The sequence below is a fragment of the Hylobates moloch genome, unplaced genomic scaffold (assembly GCF_009828535.3).
Source record: "Hylobates moloch isolate HMO894 unplaced genomic scaffold, HMol_V3 SCAFFOLD_17, whole genome shotgun sequence".
Classification (NCBI taxonomy): Eukaryota; Metazoa; Chordata; class Mammalia; order Primates; family Hylobatidae; genus Hylobates; species Hylobates moloch.
This window is the reverse complement of record NW_026652292.1, coordinates 77,123,526-77,139,355: the sequence shown is the minus strand read 5'-3', so window position 1 is coordinate 77,139,355 and position 15,830 is coordinate 77,123,526. Positions and strand designations below refer to the sequence as shown.

The window sequence follows — 15,830 nt, the reverse complement described above, 5'->3', positions numbered from 1 at the left end:
CGCAACCGTAATCACGTGTGCCCCAGTCGATGTCTTTTCTGTGATTTGGCAGGCACCCAAATATTCTCCTTCTTCTCAATCTTTAACTAAGTTTAACATACGAAAAGTAGGTTCTACCAGGAACAAAGTGGGTAAGAGAAAACTGGGCCAGAGCCATCAATCAGTGATACTGCACCCCACACTACACCTCTCTGAGATCAGCCAACCTTTCTCATCCTTGGCCAGAGTTGCAGACTCACCTCCCTTCCTGATACAGAGCCCTGAGGCTGTGCACGGAGCCTCATGCAGTCATGTACCTGACTGTCTGCTACCGATCAGGTTTTATACGCATCCTGCGATGGGCTTCCTGTGCTTCTGGTGTCTGTAAGTAGCAGGAAATATAACTTCAGACGGTGGTAAATGCGAGCCACGTGACTCCAGAGAGGTGCTTGCTGATGCAGTGACATCAGGGTCATGTTCTGCGATTCTTTCCACAGTTCCTTCTCACAGTTCCAGCTGCCATAACTTCCAGAGCAAGGAGGGAAGAGGTCAAAGTACTGCCACCACGCCTGTTCTTTCTCATCAAGGAAACAAATGCCCCCAAGTCCCTGCAGCAGATTCCCCTTGCAACCTGCGAGCTGGCCCGTGGGCCCTGCTAGCTGCAGGGGAGGTGCGAGTCACTTTGCCTCCCCGCCTCTAAGAAGGGAGTCAACAGGAAGGAGGGGTTAGGGCGCTTTTAGGTGTCCAGCCGGCTGCATCCACAGGCACACCCAGCTTCCCGAATGAATTCGTTTCCTATCACTGCTGTCACAAATGACCACAAACAGCAGCTTATCACAGCTACAAACTTACCTTAAAGTTCTGTAGGTCAGAAATCCAACATGGGTTTCTCCAGGCTAAAATCAAGGTGTTGGCAGATTTGCCTGCCTTTCAGAAGCTTTAGGGGGAGAATCTGTTCCCTGCTCACTTAAGTAATTGGCAGGGTTCGGCCCATGGTGGTTGTAGGACTGAGGTCCTTGTTTCTTGGCTGGCTGCCAGCCGGGGGATATTCCTGGCTTCCAGTGACAACTACATTCCTTGGCTCATGGCCTCCTTTCTTCATCTTCAAAGCCAGCAAAATTGCATCTCTCTGACCCTTCTTCCGTCCTCGTCACATCTCTCTCTGACCTAACACAGCAGGAAAGGTCTCTACTTTTAAGCACCCACGTGGTGATTATGTTGGAACCACCTGGCTAATCTAAGATAACCACTTTCCCACCCTATCTCAAGGCCCCTGACCTTACTCCCACTTGCAAAGTACCCTTCGCCTTGTAAGGTGACATCTACACAGGTCCCAGGATGGGACCATGGACATTTTGGGGAGGGGTCATTATTCTCTTGACTGTACCAAACAAGGTGCCACTGTTAGCACTGAAGTGACAGTGTCCAAACAGGGCAGGGGAGGAGCTGGTGCTTCCTGAATACCTGCCATGCCTGTTATTCATTTAATCCTTGCAGAAAGATGGGAAACAGGCAGTATTATCCTGTTTTATGAATAAAGGGACTGAGGGACAGAGAGGTGGTGAGGGCATGAGGGCCCGCCACTGCTCGTGGGGGGCTTGGGATTCAGCCCAGCTTGATGCTGCACAGACTCTGCTCTTCCTGACCGGCTCTAAAGGGTCTGAAGCAGATGACCACCCCGGCCTGTGTCTCTGCGTAACTGAGCCATCTCCCACTCTCAACTTTGATTCCCCCACCTTTTCCTTTGTTACTTTGAGACTTCACAGAAAGCCAGTGTCACCAGCGGAATTTCACCCAGGTTCATTTCTAGATTGTGGGCCCTTTTAAATTGTGAACTCTGTATGCATCTCAGTCTGTTTCTGCTGCTACACAAAATTCCTAGACTAGATAATTTATAAAGAATAGAATTTTTTTTTTTTTTTTGTGGGAGAAGGAGCCAATGCAATGGCTAGTCTTTACTGGAAGGAAGAAACTTTATAGCACATTTCGAGTAATTGAGTGCAGGTGCTCAGTGTGCCAGCCGCTGGGGCACCAGCTTGTAATGGGCTCCACAGCGGGGGCATCGCTGGGCCTCGCCTTTGTGCAGCCAAAACCAGACGACGCTGGTATTGTCCTCTTCACAGATGCAGCCTACTATTCTCTTGTTGGAGATGGAGGGGACTAAATTAGGGTCTTCCCTGGTGCCTGAAGCTCCCTTTGGGGCCAGTATATTGTATGGGTCCAGTCCCTTCCTTGCAGCCAGCATGACCTCCCTCTCCAACCCAGTCGCCTGCTTTTCATCAGTGGGAACACCACCTCCAGATGCCATGGAGTGCACCGTGGCTGCGCCACTGGGGCCGCGAGCCCTCAGGGCCTGCGCGGCCTGTGCTCCAGCTCTGCAAAGTAACCTTGAAGCCATTGCGTCTGCGACTCAAGAATAGAAATTCTTTATCAATTTTCTCATAATTCTGGAGGCTGGGAAGTCTGAGATCAAGGTACCTGCAGATGCAGTGTCTGGTGAGAACTGCGCTCTGCTTCCAAGATCGTGCCTTGTTGCTGCATCCTCTGGAGGACAGGAAAGTTGTGTCCTTATGTGGCAGAGGGGATGGGAAGGCAAAAAGGGCTAAGCTAGTTCCCTGGAGCCCTTTTATAAGACACTAATCCCATTCTTGAGGGCAGAGCCCTCATGACCTCATCACCTTCAGAAGGCCCCCCTTCCTAACAGTGGCATTTGTGATTAAGTTTCAACATGAGTTTTGGAAGAGACATGAGTTATGTTCAGACAATAGCACTCTGCTGAAGAATTGGCTCTATGCGGAATAAGTACTGCCAGACTGGAAGCTCTGGGCAGCAGGGACCAGGTAGGCTTGTTGTTTTTCTCTGCCCCCAACTTGGTGCTTTGTATAGTCTGCCCAATAATATCTATTCAGCTGAATTTCTTTCTTCCCAACTCCTGTGTATTAATAAGAGTCCTCCAGAGAAACAGAACTGATAGGATGCGTCTCTATAGAGAAAGAGATTTATTGAAGGAATTGGCTCCCGTGATTGTGGAGGCTGGTGAGTCCAAATTCTGCAGGGTTGGCCTCCAGGCTGGAGACTCAGGAAGGAGTTGCAATTCGAATCCTAAGGCCATCTGCTGAAAGGATTATCTTCTGCTCAGGACTGGTCAGCCTTCTTGTTCTCTCCAGGCCTTCAGCTGATGGCTGAGGCCAGCCACATTATGGCAGGCCATTGATTTCCCTCAGAGTCCACTAATTTACATGTTCATCTCATCCCAAAACACCCCCACAGAAACAAGACGAATGCTTAACTGAACATCTGGGCACAGTGGCCCAGCCAAGTGGACACATAAAATGAACCAGCACATCCAGTCTGGAGGAAGCCCCATATTTTGCCATTTTCTTTTTGTACCAGAGAAAAGAATCATCAGGGAAGCTCAGTCCTCCATTTCTCTCTTTGTCCTTCCTCCTCTTGCTGCTCCTTCATCCTGTGGAGAGGAGCAGGGAGGAAGTGGGAGAGAGGCTGTCCACTGGCCACTCCGGGCCTCTCTGTCACTCTCCTCTGCCTAGAGAGCTGTGTCCCTGTGTTGCTTTATGGTCCGTTTCTTTAAATTTGTTTTTATATTTTAATTGGGGAACAGGTGGTTTTTGGTTGCATGGATAAGTTCTTCATTGGTGATTTCTGAGATTTTGGTGCACCCACCACCCGAGCAGTGTACATTGTACCAATGTATAGTCTTTTTTTTTTTTGAGATGGAGTCTCGCTCTGTCACCCAGGCTGGAGTGCAGTGGCGCGATCTCGACTCACCACAACCTCCACCTCCCTGGTCGAAGCGATTCCCCTGCCTCAGCCTCCCGAGTAGCTGGGATTACAGACACATGCCACCACGCCTGGCTAATTTTTTTGTATTTTTAGTAGAGACAGGGTTTCACCACCTTGGCCAGACTGGTCTCAAACTCCTGACCTCAGGCAGTCCACCCGCCTCAGCCTCCCAAAATGCTGGGATTATAGGTGTGAGCCACCGCGCCCAGCCCAATGTATAGTCTTTTATCCCTCACCCACCCCCACTCTTCCCCAAGTCCCCAAAGTCCATTATATCATTCTTATGCCTTTGCATCCTCATAGCTTAGCTCCTGCTCCTAAGTGAGAACATACAATATATGGTTTTCCATTCCTGAGTTACTTCACTTAGAATAATGGCCTCTAGCTCCATCCAAGTTGCTGCAAAGGCCATTATTTCATTCCATGTTATGGCTGAGTAGTATTCCATGGTGTATATATACCACGTTTTCTTTGTCCACTTGTTGGCTGATGGGCACTTAGGTTGGTTCCATATTTTTGCAGTTGTGAATCGTGCTGCTATAAACATACATGTCTGTGTGTCTTTTTCATGCAATGACTTCTTTTCCTTGGGCATATACCCAGCAGTGGGATTGCTGGATCGAATGGTAGTTCTACTTTTAGTTCTTTAAGGAATCTCCATACCGTTTTCCATAGTGGTTGAACTAGTTTACATTCCCACCAGCAGTGTAAAAGTGTTCCCTTTTCACCCTTTGTGGTCCATTTCTGTCTGTAGATGGTGGCATCAGATTCAAAGCTCATGACCCATGTGAATGCTTTTTGTGTCACCAATTTTAGTAAGACTTGACCCGGTGAATTTACTTGTCTGGAGGATTACTGGAGCTGGAAGGGCTGTGACAATGGGCTGGCCTGTCCCCACATTGACTGGTGGGATCCCAACTATAAAGGTTTAGACCCTGCCTCAGGAAGAGGTGAATCTGCCGGGTGTTTATGAAGTCACCGTTTATCCATCTTGTAACCAACAAATGTCTGTTGGTCACTTTCTCTGTTCCAGGAACGGGGTTAAGTGCTGGGGACAGAGAAGCATGTGTCACTGACTTCATCCTAAGAGCCTGGTTCCAGAGGCACACTAGAAATGGGACAGTTACAGCAGAGCTGGTTAAAACCAATGCGAGATCAGAGAAGGGACACCTGACCCAGAAGATGGGGTCAGGGAAGACTCATGTAGAGTCCAAAAGAATGCGCTGGAGAGAGACAGAGAGTAGCTTGGGAGAAATATACTCTAGGCTGAAGGAAGCTCACGGGTAAGGGCTCAGGGGCCTGGGCGAGCAGGACGGTCAGGGAAGAACGAGTATTTCAGTGTGACAGTGGAGGGAGGCCATGGATGGGGAGCGTCAGGACATGGAAGGAGCTTTGGTATTTGGAACAGCACCTTTCCTCGTGCCTTCACTGAAAGCATTTACCAAGGTCATAGCGACCCCATGTTTCCAAGGGGTCGAGTCCCTGTCTTTGTTTCTCCTGACCTCTCTGTGGTCTCTGGACCCCCAGCCCACCCTTCTGAACACGTTCTCTCCTTGGCTTCCGGCACCTGGACTTGTTCCCTCCCACCCCTGGCTGCTCCTGCGCAGGCCCCTTGCTGGACACTGCTTCTTCTCATGGCCTCTGGGCACCCGATAGCTCTGTCCTTGGGCCTCTTTTCCTCTCCAGCTATCCAAAGTGCTGGGATTACAGATGTGAGCCCCCATGCCTGGCCAAAACTTTTAATTTTGAAATTATTTTAGATTCACAAGAAGTTACAAAGCTAGTGTAGAGTTTCAGAGAGTTTCACTCAGTTTTCCCCAATGGTTCCTGTCAGACAGCATCAGAACCAGGAAGTTGACATCGATATAAAATGTACATATAGTTCTCTGTCATTTTATCCTATGTACATTCATGTAACCAGCAGCACCATCATCAAGACACAGAGCTGTCAACCAACACAAAGGCCACCCTGGGCTGCCCCTTTATGGCCACACCCACCTCCTCTGTCCCACCCCTGGCATCCACTGCCGCTCTCCAGCTCCAAGTCTCATCACGCCCAGGTGGTTACATGCATGGAATCACGCAGCATGTGACCTTTGGAGACTGGCTGTTTCCACTTGGCAAAATGCCCCTGGGATCCTTCCAGTTCTTTCTTCTGACTGCAGAGTGGTATCCTGTGGCATGGGTATAGCACAGTGTCTTTAATCGCCCACTGGTTAGGGACACTTCTGTTGTTTCCAGAGCCTGCACTGCTTGCCTGGTGCCTAATGGCCTCACAGAATGTGAGGAAGAGGAGAAAGTACATTCATTTTGAATCGCCCTGCTGCGGGGCTTTTGCTGTGGGGATTTGGGTACTGCCCCAGTGACTTGAGAGCAGTTGGACGGGATGGATGGAGGCTTTAGAAGCGTCCTGGGGAGCCAAGGTTGCTGACCAAATAGGTTTTTTTTTTTTTGACAGCTCTGAAAGTTCGGGAACATGTTTTCCAGACTAAGCTACTGAAATATTTATCACTCCAGGACAGAATGTCCTCAGAATGTGATAAATTAAAAATGACGGTTCAAGTTGAGAGGCGGCGAGGGTCTGAGCTCCCTCTGTTGTTTCCTGTAGGAGCTGAGACTGGCATCGTACCTGGCGAGGATGGCCGTGGTGCCCGGGGCCACACTTCGCCGGCTCCTCAGTGTGGTACTGCCCACAGCCTCACAGCCTCAGCTGCTGGCCCTGCTGGATTCGGCCACCGAGAGACATGCAGACCACGCAGCTGAGAGCGATGGCGGAGCGGAGCAGGCCGACGTGGGCAGGCGGAAGTGAGTGCCGTGGAGGGGCTGCCTCCCAGGGCACGTCCCTGTCCAGAAGGGTCCCCATGAGTCCTCGAGGTCATGGGAGGCCCATGTATTTTGTCCATACTTTTTAATTTTGTTGCCAATTTATTTTTTTAATAGAGTCAAGAAAATAAGTTTACCCAGAGCCATAAATATTTCATGCATGCCCATTAAAGAAAATGTAAAAAAATGCATAAAAAGAGGAAGAAGAGAAAGAAATATCCATGGTTTTACCACCTAGAAAAATGACTGCTAGTATGCCGTTACATTTCTTCCTCCAGAATGTGTTTCTCTGCTGGGTTTTATGAGTGTGTGTCTGCAAGTGTGGGAGCATGTGTTTGTGTGTTGGTACGTAAATGTGTGAGTGTGTTGTGCATGTAAATATGTGTATTTGTGTGTCGAGTATGGAGTGAGCACGCTGTGGATACAGCCTTGCTATATTCTGCCTTTCAGAATCCTATAGCAGAAGCGATTTTGCTACTTACCTTTTAACTGTCATGCAAACATCCCCCTATATAATTCTTATCCCATTACTTAGATTATATTTCCTGCTAGTGTTATTAATTTAAATTTTATTCTTTCAATGTTATTGACACGTGGCACAGGTGGATATTATTTTTACTGGCTCCTCATGCTAAGGGGTGTAGCATAGAGCATGTAACTGTCATCCTGTCACTTGACATTCAGTTCGGGCCCATTTTTTCCTTAATTATGGGTAACTCTGCATAGACAGTCTCCTTTAGGATGGCGCCCCAGGTGTGAATTTGGTCAGTAAAGGCTCTTTATGGGGAAAGGCAGGAAGGGGTGTGGAGTGAGGCGGGTTTGGGGGGCAGCCAGCAGTGCCCCCCTGAGGATGGAGTAGGTGGGGAATGAGGCTGCAAGGAAAGCCATGGCCAGGATGAAAACGTTGAGCACCAGGCTGCAGAGCTCACAGCCTCAGCAAGGATGCAGAGGAGGCCAGGAGGGCATCTGGGAGCCCGAGAGCCTGCTGAATCATCATGACTGTGTAGATAGCATTTGTCCTGAGAAAAGGGGTAATGTTTTCCTTATCAGAGATACTTTTTATCAGAGTATCTGACCCAAAAAGCCAAGAAGCACTGCTGAGGGTGAATAGAGTCTGACTGGGGTGAGGGGGAGGGTGGGGAAAAGGGAACAACAGCTGCGGGTGTGGGCAGGAGGCCGCAGGGTCGAAGAGCCTTCCCAGTGGCCTTGGGGCCCAGCATAGTCAGGAAGTGGGATGCGGACCGCAGTCAGAGGGCTGGGTGGGCATGGTCAGAGGGCTGGGTGTGGGCTGGTCAGAGGAACAAGAGGGAGCCAGAGGGAGGCCACCTCTGCCAAACTGAATGTCCAGTGACAGGATGACAGTTACATGCTCTATGCTACTCCCCTCCATGGAATATTAGGAGCCAATCATATTAATATTATTAATAATATTAAAAATAAAACCAGCTTTCACAGCCTGGTTTTCCCAGTGCGCTGCCTGCCTGCCTGCCTGCACGGACATGCAGGTGGCAAGTATTCAAGGTGACTCTGGAGTAGGAACGTGTGTGGCTGCAGGGAGGCCACTTCCGCCTGCCTACCACCTCTGTGGACCTTGTTTTTGGTGCTTCCCCTTCAGCCAGCTTAGTTTGATAGGCCAGTGGGGAGAGATGGACAGGCCAAGCTAGGACGAGGCAAGAGGGCTTGAGGTCAGTGTCATCATGGGCATGAGCATGGCCTTTCTTTGCCCAGCCTCATGGCCAGGCAGCCTGGATGACTCTGGAGTCCCAGGCCACTAACCCAATCTCTGAGGGCAGGGCATACACTATTCTTGTGTCCCCAGCACCTGGCATCCGGCCATTACATCAGTTATGAGTCTTGGGTTTCAAGCAATGGGAACTGAATAATTAATCCAAGCAACAATGGAGTGTATTGAGGGCCATGTCAGAATCCAGGAAAGAGCCAGTGTTCAGGCCCCAGGAAGGGCAGGGCCAGGGAAGCACTCAGGGCGTCCTCTCTGGGGTGCTGCCTTCAGAGGACTGCCCTTCTCTGCTCCAGGAGTTAGACTCCTGGGAGAGAGCCTGCCTGGCCCAGTGTAGGAAAGGCTCCGTCTCCACCATCAGCTGAGCAGGTGTGAGCCACCAAGGCAGGGGAATGAGTGTAGCACATCCTTTATTGGCTTGACCTGATGCCTCCCACTTTCCTGGGCAACACTCTCCAACGCCCTCTCCTTCAGTCTAGGACCACGCACCTTCATGGCTTTAGGGCTCCCTGCCTAGCCCACCTTCCAGGCTTCCCCTGTGCTTTCCCAACTTCTGTATTTGTATATGCATAAGGCACTTGTGAAGCTCCCACTGTGTCCTCTGTCTTAGATACTAGGGCTATGTGGAGGGTAAGAGACAAAGCCCTGCTTGTGTAGAGCATTCATCCCAGTGGGGGAGGCAGCCAGTATGTAAGTCAGCGCACAGATCCCATTCCTTCGTGAGTGCCCCAAGGCCTCCCTTTGCTCAAATGTCTCCCCCATCCCCAGTCAGCCTTCTTCTGTCTGTGATCCCCTAGACTTGGCCCCTTGAGGGCAGAGGTTGCATCTTGATGAGGCTGTAGAAGGCGTTCGATGGATGTGCAGTGAATGAGTGAAAGAATAAATGGTGAACACTCTGGGGATGGGGGGTCCTAGTGGCAACCAAAGGTGGCATTGAGAGATGGGTAGGATTACTCATCACTTAAAGATTCTATTCTTTTTTTTCTTTTTTTTTTTTTTTTTGAGATGGAGTCTTGCTGTGTTGCCCAGGCTGGAGTACAATGGTGTGATCTCGGCTCACTGCAACCTCCGCCTCCTGGGTTCAAGCGATTCTTCCTGCCTCAGCCTCCGGAGTAGCTGGGATTACAGGTGCCCACTACCACGCCCTGCTAATTTTTGTATTTTTTAGTAGAGACTGGGTTTCACCATGTTGGCCAGGCTGGTCTTGAACTCCTGACCTCAGGTGATCTGCCCGCCTCGGCCTCCCAAAGTGCTGGGATTACAGGCATGTGCCACTGCGCCTGGCGAAAGATTATATTTTTGAAACTGTAAGACTCCCTTCTTGCCTGCAGGAAACACCAGAGCTGGTGGCAAGCCTTAGACAGCAAACTGCGAGGAGGTCTGATAAGCAAAGGATTAGAAAAGATGCTGTGGGCCCGCAAGAGGAAGCAGAGGTAATGATGGGCACCTGCTCATGTGGCTGGGGTGGGGGTGAGCTAAGCTGCCTGTGGGCCAGGCTGGGGAGGCAGCAGGTGACAAGGAAAGGAGGTTGCTGCAAACAGACAAAGATCTGTGACCCTGAAGACCACAAATCTTTATTCAGTGGGCTGAGTTTAGAAGCTGAAGATGAGCTTGTGGCTGGCAGTGAGAGAATGTCCTCAACATTTATTAACATTTACGTTACTGTATTTATTTTAGCTAATGGCTATTTTTAATGGAATGTAATTAGAAGAATTCCTTATAGCTACTGTTGACAAAGTCCTTTCATGTCTTGCTGCATTGAGCCTTCCAGAAAGTGGGGATGATAAAATGGAAGCTCAGGGAGGTCAGAAGAAGAGGCTCCAGGCTGACAGCTGGTAAACAGTGGCCATGAGATTTGGGGCTGCCTCACTGCCCCGTTTATTTCCTTAAACTTCCAGCCTTGCACTCTTTACCTTCACCCCAATGCCTTTTTCCTTGGCTGTGGCTATCACACACCTACAGAGCAGAGGGAAGTGAGGGGCAGAGTGGCCTTAAATTGCTGCAAACCGTTGTCCAGTGTCTTCTGTGATTCCAGCTAGAGAAGATGTGGATACAAAAAGCAACATCAGGTAGGTTCATAAGGGGTTAAACAGTGATATCGGTATGTACTCTGGAAACAGTGGCTGTTCAAGGGACATGTCTACCTCAGTCCTGCCCCTTCCACAATTTCTCAGAGCTCAGTTGAAGGTGCTGAGACCAAGCTTCATAGATTATTCATGATAAAACGCTTGGAACCATTAGTAGCCTGGTTATCATAATATAGTCTCAGATAAGTTAGATCAGGATATTGGCCAAGAGAAGTACATGCAATCCTAGAAAAAGAAAATTAAATTCATTCTATAGAACTCTAAAATATTCCATTAGGAACGTTCCTAGGCTGCACTAATAGAAGTGGAGTGGATACAGATCAAGAGACATGATAGTCCCACTGTCCTGGCTCACTCTGCGGGCCTTTGCTCTGCCTAGAGGCACCATGGACCTATGGTGGAGACACAGAGCTGGGTTTGAATCCTTGTGCAGACTTACTAGCTCCAAGGGCAGTAATTAGTGGTGATGGCAATGGAGTGGAATCTACCACATACCTTCCGGGAGGGTCAGCAAGCCTGCCATTGACATGCAGCAGGTGCATCCCCAGTGACATGGCCTTGTCCTGCCCTGCTTGGGCAGAGAGAGAGCGCTGTGGCTTTCAGGATGCATAGGGCTCTTGGTGGTGGTCACGATCATTATCAAGAGCAGCCTGGGAGTCGGGTTGGACTGCCCATGGCCAGGATTCCAGCAACCTTTTTATGGGACATTCTCAAAGTGTGCCACACTCTTCTATGGCAAACACATTTTGCCTGACTTCTAACTGTTGCTTTGTAACCAGGTTTCATCAGCCTGCTTTTAGAGTGAGGCCCATAGGTATACTCATAAATGTTTAACAATTGGCTGGTGGGGAGGGGGGCAGTGGTTTCTGATTTGTAGCATTTGCCAATTTCCATGGTGTAAATATTCCCACCATGGCTGATCTGATGTCACGCTAACAACATGACGACAGTGGGCTCGCAAAAGTCCTGAAAATGGGCCGGGTGTGGTGGCTCACGCTTGTAATCCCAGCACTTTGAGAGGCCGAGGTGGGCGGATCATGGAGCCAAGAGACCAAGACCATCCTGGCCAACATGGTGAAACCCCATCTCTATTAAAAACAATTAGCTGGGCATGGTCCCAAGCGCCTGTGGTCCCAGTTAGTCAGGAGGCTGAGGCAGGAGAATCACTTGAACCCGGGAGGCGGAGGTTGCAGTGAGCTGAGGTTGTGCCATTGCACTGCAGCTGGGTAACAAGAGCGAAACTCCATCTCAAACAAAACAAAAAACTCCTGAAAATGGAATGGTCATGAGCCAGGAAGAGTTGACTACAGTGCACCACTGTTACAGGCTTCAGCTAATTTTACAGCAATCTGGTGACCAAGGGGAAAAATAACCTTTCCTTAAAATGGCACTGGCTTGGGGAATTCAGGACCCAAGGAGGGATTCTCTTGGAGAACTCAGAACACTCCAGAGGGTACACTGCCAAAAATATTGAATTTGATCTTTTGCTATTTCTTTAGCATATTACAGAAGACACGTCTCCCTCTCAGAGAGAGGATGATATTCTCTGGAAAAGGAAGTTGGCCACACCTGTCACTGGAGCCCATTGGCGGACTGGCCCCTGTACCCATTGTAGGGGCAGAAACCATTGATATATTAAACACAGGAGAGAAGCTCTTTATATTCAGGAATCCAAAGGAGCCAGAGATCTCACTGCACGTTCCTCCCAGGAAAAAGAAGAACTTTCTGAATGCCAAAAAGGCCACGAGGGCCTTGGGCATGGACTAGCCCAAGGGAAAGCCCCGCGGGAGCATCTGAAGACAGAAGGGATGATTTTCTCCTGCCCACCAGTGTTTGTTTATAATGTACAACTCACAAATATAAATTGCACATGCAGAAGGCACAGACCCCCCAGCGCATGCCGGCTTCCACGGACTTGGTTTAATCTTGTCTCATGAATTTCCAGATGGCCCACTCTCTTCCATATCACAAGGACATAAACACTCCTTCCTTTCAGCCCCACCTCCCCAGGGCCCTGGAGGAGACCTCCACCCTGCAATCCACAACCCATCCTCTGCTGCATAAGCTATGGGCTGTGTGTTGATAGCCAGATTCTCTGCTCTTATGTTTTGTATTTGTTACATATTCTATTTTTATAAAGGGAATTTTAAAAAATAAATGTGTTTTGCACAAAGCTGTTTATTATAAAACCCATGTTTGCTTTATGTAGGAAGCGTTTATTTGAAATTATGTCTTAACGTTTTGTTCCCTGTGTGGTGTTCAATAGAGAGATTCGCCCTCCATCACTCCAGTTGCCAAAACGTGTCAGCCCCTGGGGTCTACCATCACCAATTCAAATCAGGGTTATTTTCCCATTTTACAAATGAGGAAATTCAGTGGCATAGAAAACTGAAGTGATTTTTACAAGATCATAAAGCTCATAAATGGCAAAATCAGGATTCACACTTTATGACCCCCAAACCTTGTCCTTTCTCCCAGCCTTGATCCATGGACACATAACAGCCCTCACACAGTTAACTATAAACAGACTCCATACAAGTGCTTGTGTTTTACCAAGAGCTTGTGTAAATGCTGACCCTTCCCATCCACACAGCAGTGCCTGAGGCCAGTGATGTCTCACTGGGGCTGGGCCATATCATGGTATCAGCCAGGCAAATAATACAATTACAATGGGTAGTCTCTGACAGTAGGGGATGGTTAGGATGAGAGTCCTCTCACCAGCAGGGGAAAAAAGGGATGATTGATAAAAAATCAAATATCCATCACATGAGAGTTGCTGCTAGACCCTTCCAACAACTTTAATCTACTTTTTAATGATCACTAATACCCCAGCAAGGTGAGTATCCCTATTCCCATTTTACTGCCAAGGAAGCTGAGACTCAGAGTTTAAATAATTTGCCTATAATCAAACCACCTATACGGGAGGAATCCTCAATTTGAACCTGAGTTTTGTAACTAAAATGCTTATCTGCCATGGATGTCCCGTTTCCATTGGCAACCAGAAGACCAAGTCTTATTTGCAGTTTCCCATCAGCATGCATGCAGCACCCCGACAAGGACCTTCGCTGGGGTTGCACTTCTCCCAGGGGACAGCAGCTGCGCACCGTCTTCAGCTGCCACTTGACTGCATGACTGCATTGACGGGAAGGTGCAGGTAAGCAGTTTGAATGCAGGAGAGAAGAGATGATGGCGCCAGTTTTCCCATCCATCAGAAGGTCCAGTGGGCCTCGAGTGAGAACAGAGAAAATGGAGTGATTTTTACACACAGGACAGCAAAGTGGAGAATGCATGGTCTTCGGAATAAGCAGACTGGAGTTCAAATCCTGCTCCACTACTTGAGGGCCACGTGTTCTTGGGCAAGTAGATATAATTGGATCTGTAAAGTCCACCACATCTATGTTCTTCTCTACCTTTTTATGGTAATTACCTGCATTTCTGATAATTTCCTGCTTCTACAGGGGTTCTGATAGAATTATGCATAGTTGAAAGTAGATTGCATGCAAAGATTTCAAAAAATGGCTCAAAATTATAGGCCGAAGCCTGATTGAAGAGGCTGTTAGCAACAACAGGAGGTGCCCAAGCTGCTCAAAATCTAGCATTTGAACCTAATAATAACTCCTTATGTTAATAGACAGAGAAACACTAACTGCTGATTTACCTTTTGTAAACTCACCGCACAAAATAATGCCAAGATGTGTTGGGGAAAGCCTGTGTTTCTGGAATCAGATAGACCAGGTTTAAATTGTGGCTCTACAACTTCTTAGCAGTCATTTTACCACTCTAAACTTCAGTCTCTTTATCTGTAAAACAAAGATCCTAACGTTGTACTTCACAGTAGGGATGTTGTAAAGAGTGAAGATACTAGATATTATGTCTGTAATGTCTGATGAAATGTTGGTGCGCAATAAGGTAGCTTATTTTATTATATTTTAACATCTTTACAAAAATCCATCTGATATGGTTTGGCTCTGTGTCCCCACCCAAATCTCGCCTTGAATTGTAATCCTTATAATCCCCACGTGTCAAGGGCAGGACCAGGTGGTGGTAATTGGATCATGGGGGCAGTTTCCCCTGTACTGTTCTCATGAGTGAGTCTCACGAGATCTGATGTTTTGTAAGTGTCGGCATTTCCCCTGCTGGCACTCCTTCTCCTTCCTGCTGCCCTGTGAAGAAGGTGCTGTTCTTCCGCTTCGCCTTCCGCTGTGATCGTAAGTTTCCTGAGGCCTTCCCAGTCATGTGGAACTGTGAGTCAATTTAACCTCTTTTCTTTATAAATTACCCAGTCTCATATGTTTCCTCACAGGAATGTGAGAATGAAGTGTTCTTTCATTCCTTTTGCCATTCTAGGTGAAGGCTGTTTTCTTGAAAGGCTGTATCTTCACACAGAAGCCTACTCGTGAGAGAGAAGCTCCAAGGAACTTGGATTGAGAGGACTTGAGCTCAAGTTTGGGGTTTGTTACTTACAAGCAGGGGCTCGGCTCCCTGTGTATTCTGTCTTTAAGGAGTTCGATCTAGTTGCGTTGACTAACACAAAAATAAATAATTGGTAAATGCAAGGCGTAAGACGCACATACGAAAATCCTGCCGTGGGAATTTGGGAGTGAGGTTAAACCTGGTAGGGGTCAATTGGGGACAGCTTCGTGCTTACGACTCCCCCACGTTTCCACACTGCAGTCTTTGGAAGGAAGTCACTATGAGCAGCACACATTTAAGGAATGGGGACGTAAGTCTACCTCCTTGAGGGCAAAGTGTCTACATAGATTATTTGGAATTCTGCATGGGAGATGATCTCTTTTCCATTTAGTTTTTCAATTATTTATTTCTATCGGTATAGACTCATGGATATTTATTTTATACTTTGAGTTATAATCCAATAATAATTTGTTGCTCTAATTGTTCCAGCTTTCAACATTGGGAGCTCTTTCTGTTGTCTCCCATATCCCTTTAACATAACCCCATCAGTGCAGATTTTTAAGTTTTTCTGAGTACTTCCTTATTTTCTGGCACTAGAAGATGGTCTAAAAGGTGAGCATTATAAAAGATGAGCACTAGAAAAGATTCTCATCGTTTATATTTCCTGTCCCAGTCCTAGAATCAGACATTTCTCCAAGGAGTCTGATTCCTTTTGTTGGAGAATGGTATTAGAAACTAAACTCTGGGCCCTAGATGTGCTTATTGCTACTGGAGTATTGTTACTTCTAGGCCCTCTAAGCTGACAGAGCAAGAAAATATATGTGTACATACTAACGTGTTTATATACACATGTCCATTAATATTTTCAATGTAACGAACGTTTAAGATTAAGTTTACTTAATAGATATGGTTTATTTAGGTTATCTCCTTCACGTTGTGTGAATTTTTGTAGTTTGTGTCTTTCAAGGGATTCATTCATTTCACCTAAG

At 47.8% G+C, this 15,830-nt stretch overlaps 2 protein-coding genes across 2 annotated transcripts in view; one reads left to right on the top strand and one right to left on the bottom strand.

Moving 5' to 3' along the window:
• The window catches only part of EVC2 (EvC ciliary complex subunit 2), a 134,994-nt gene extending 122,393 nt beyond the window's left edge, over window positions 1–12,601 (top strand). Inside the window, exons 18-20 of the mRNA XM_058430107.1 lie at window positions 6,389–6,585; window positions 9,673–9,774; window positions 11,928–12,601. Of these exons, the coding sequence (XP_058286090.1) occupies window positions 6,389–6,585; window positions 9,673–9,774; window positions 11,928–12,195 (567 nt within the window). The 3' untranslated portion in view covers window positions 12,196–12,601. The remainder of the gene's footprint in view (window positions 1–6,388; window positions 6,586–9,672; window positions 9,775–11,927) is intronic.
• Window positions 1,911–2,377, bottom strand: LOC116456926 (cytochrome c oxidase subunit 5B, mitochondrial-like). The gene has a single exon (XM_032753787.2). It carries the CDS (start codon window positions 2,375–2,377, stop codon window positions 1,988–1,990), a length of 390 nt encoding a protein of 129 aa, XP_032609678.1. The 3' UTR covers window positions 1,911–1,987.
• Window positions 12,602–15,830: the final 3,229 nt, after the last annotated feature.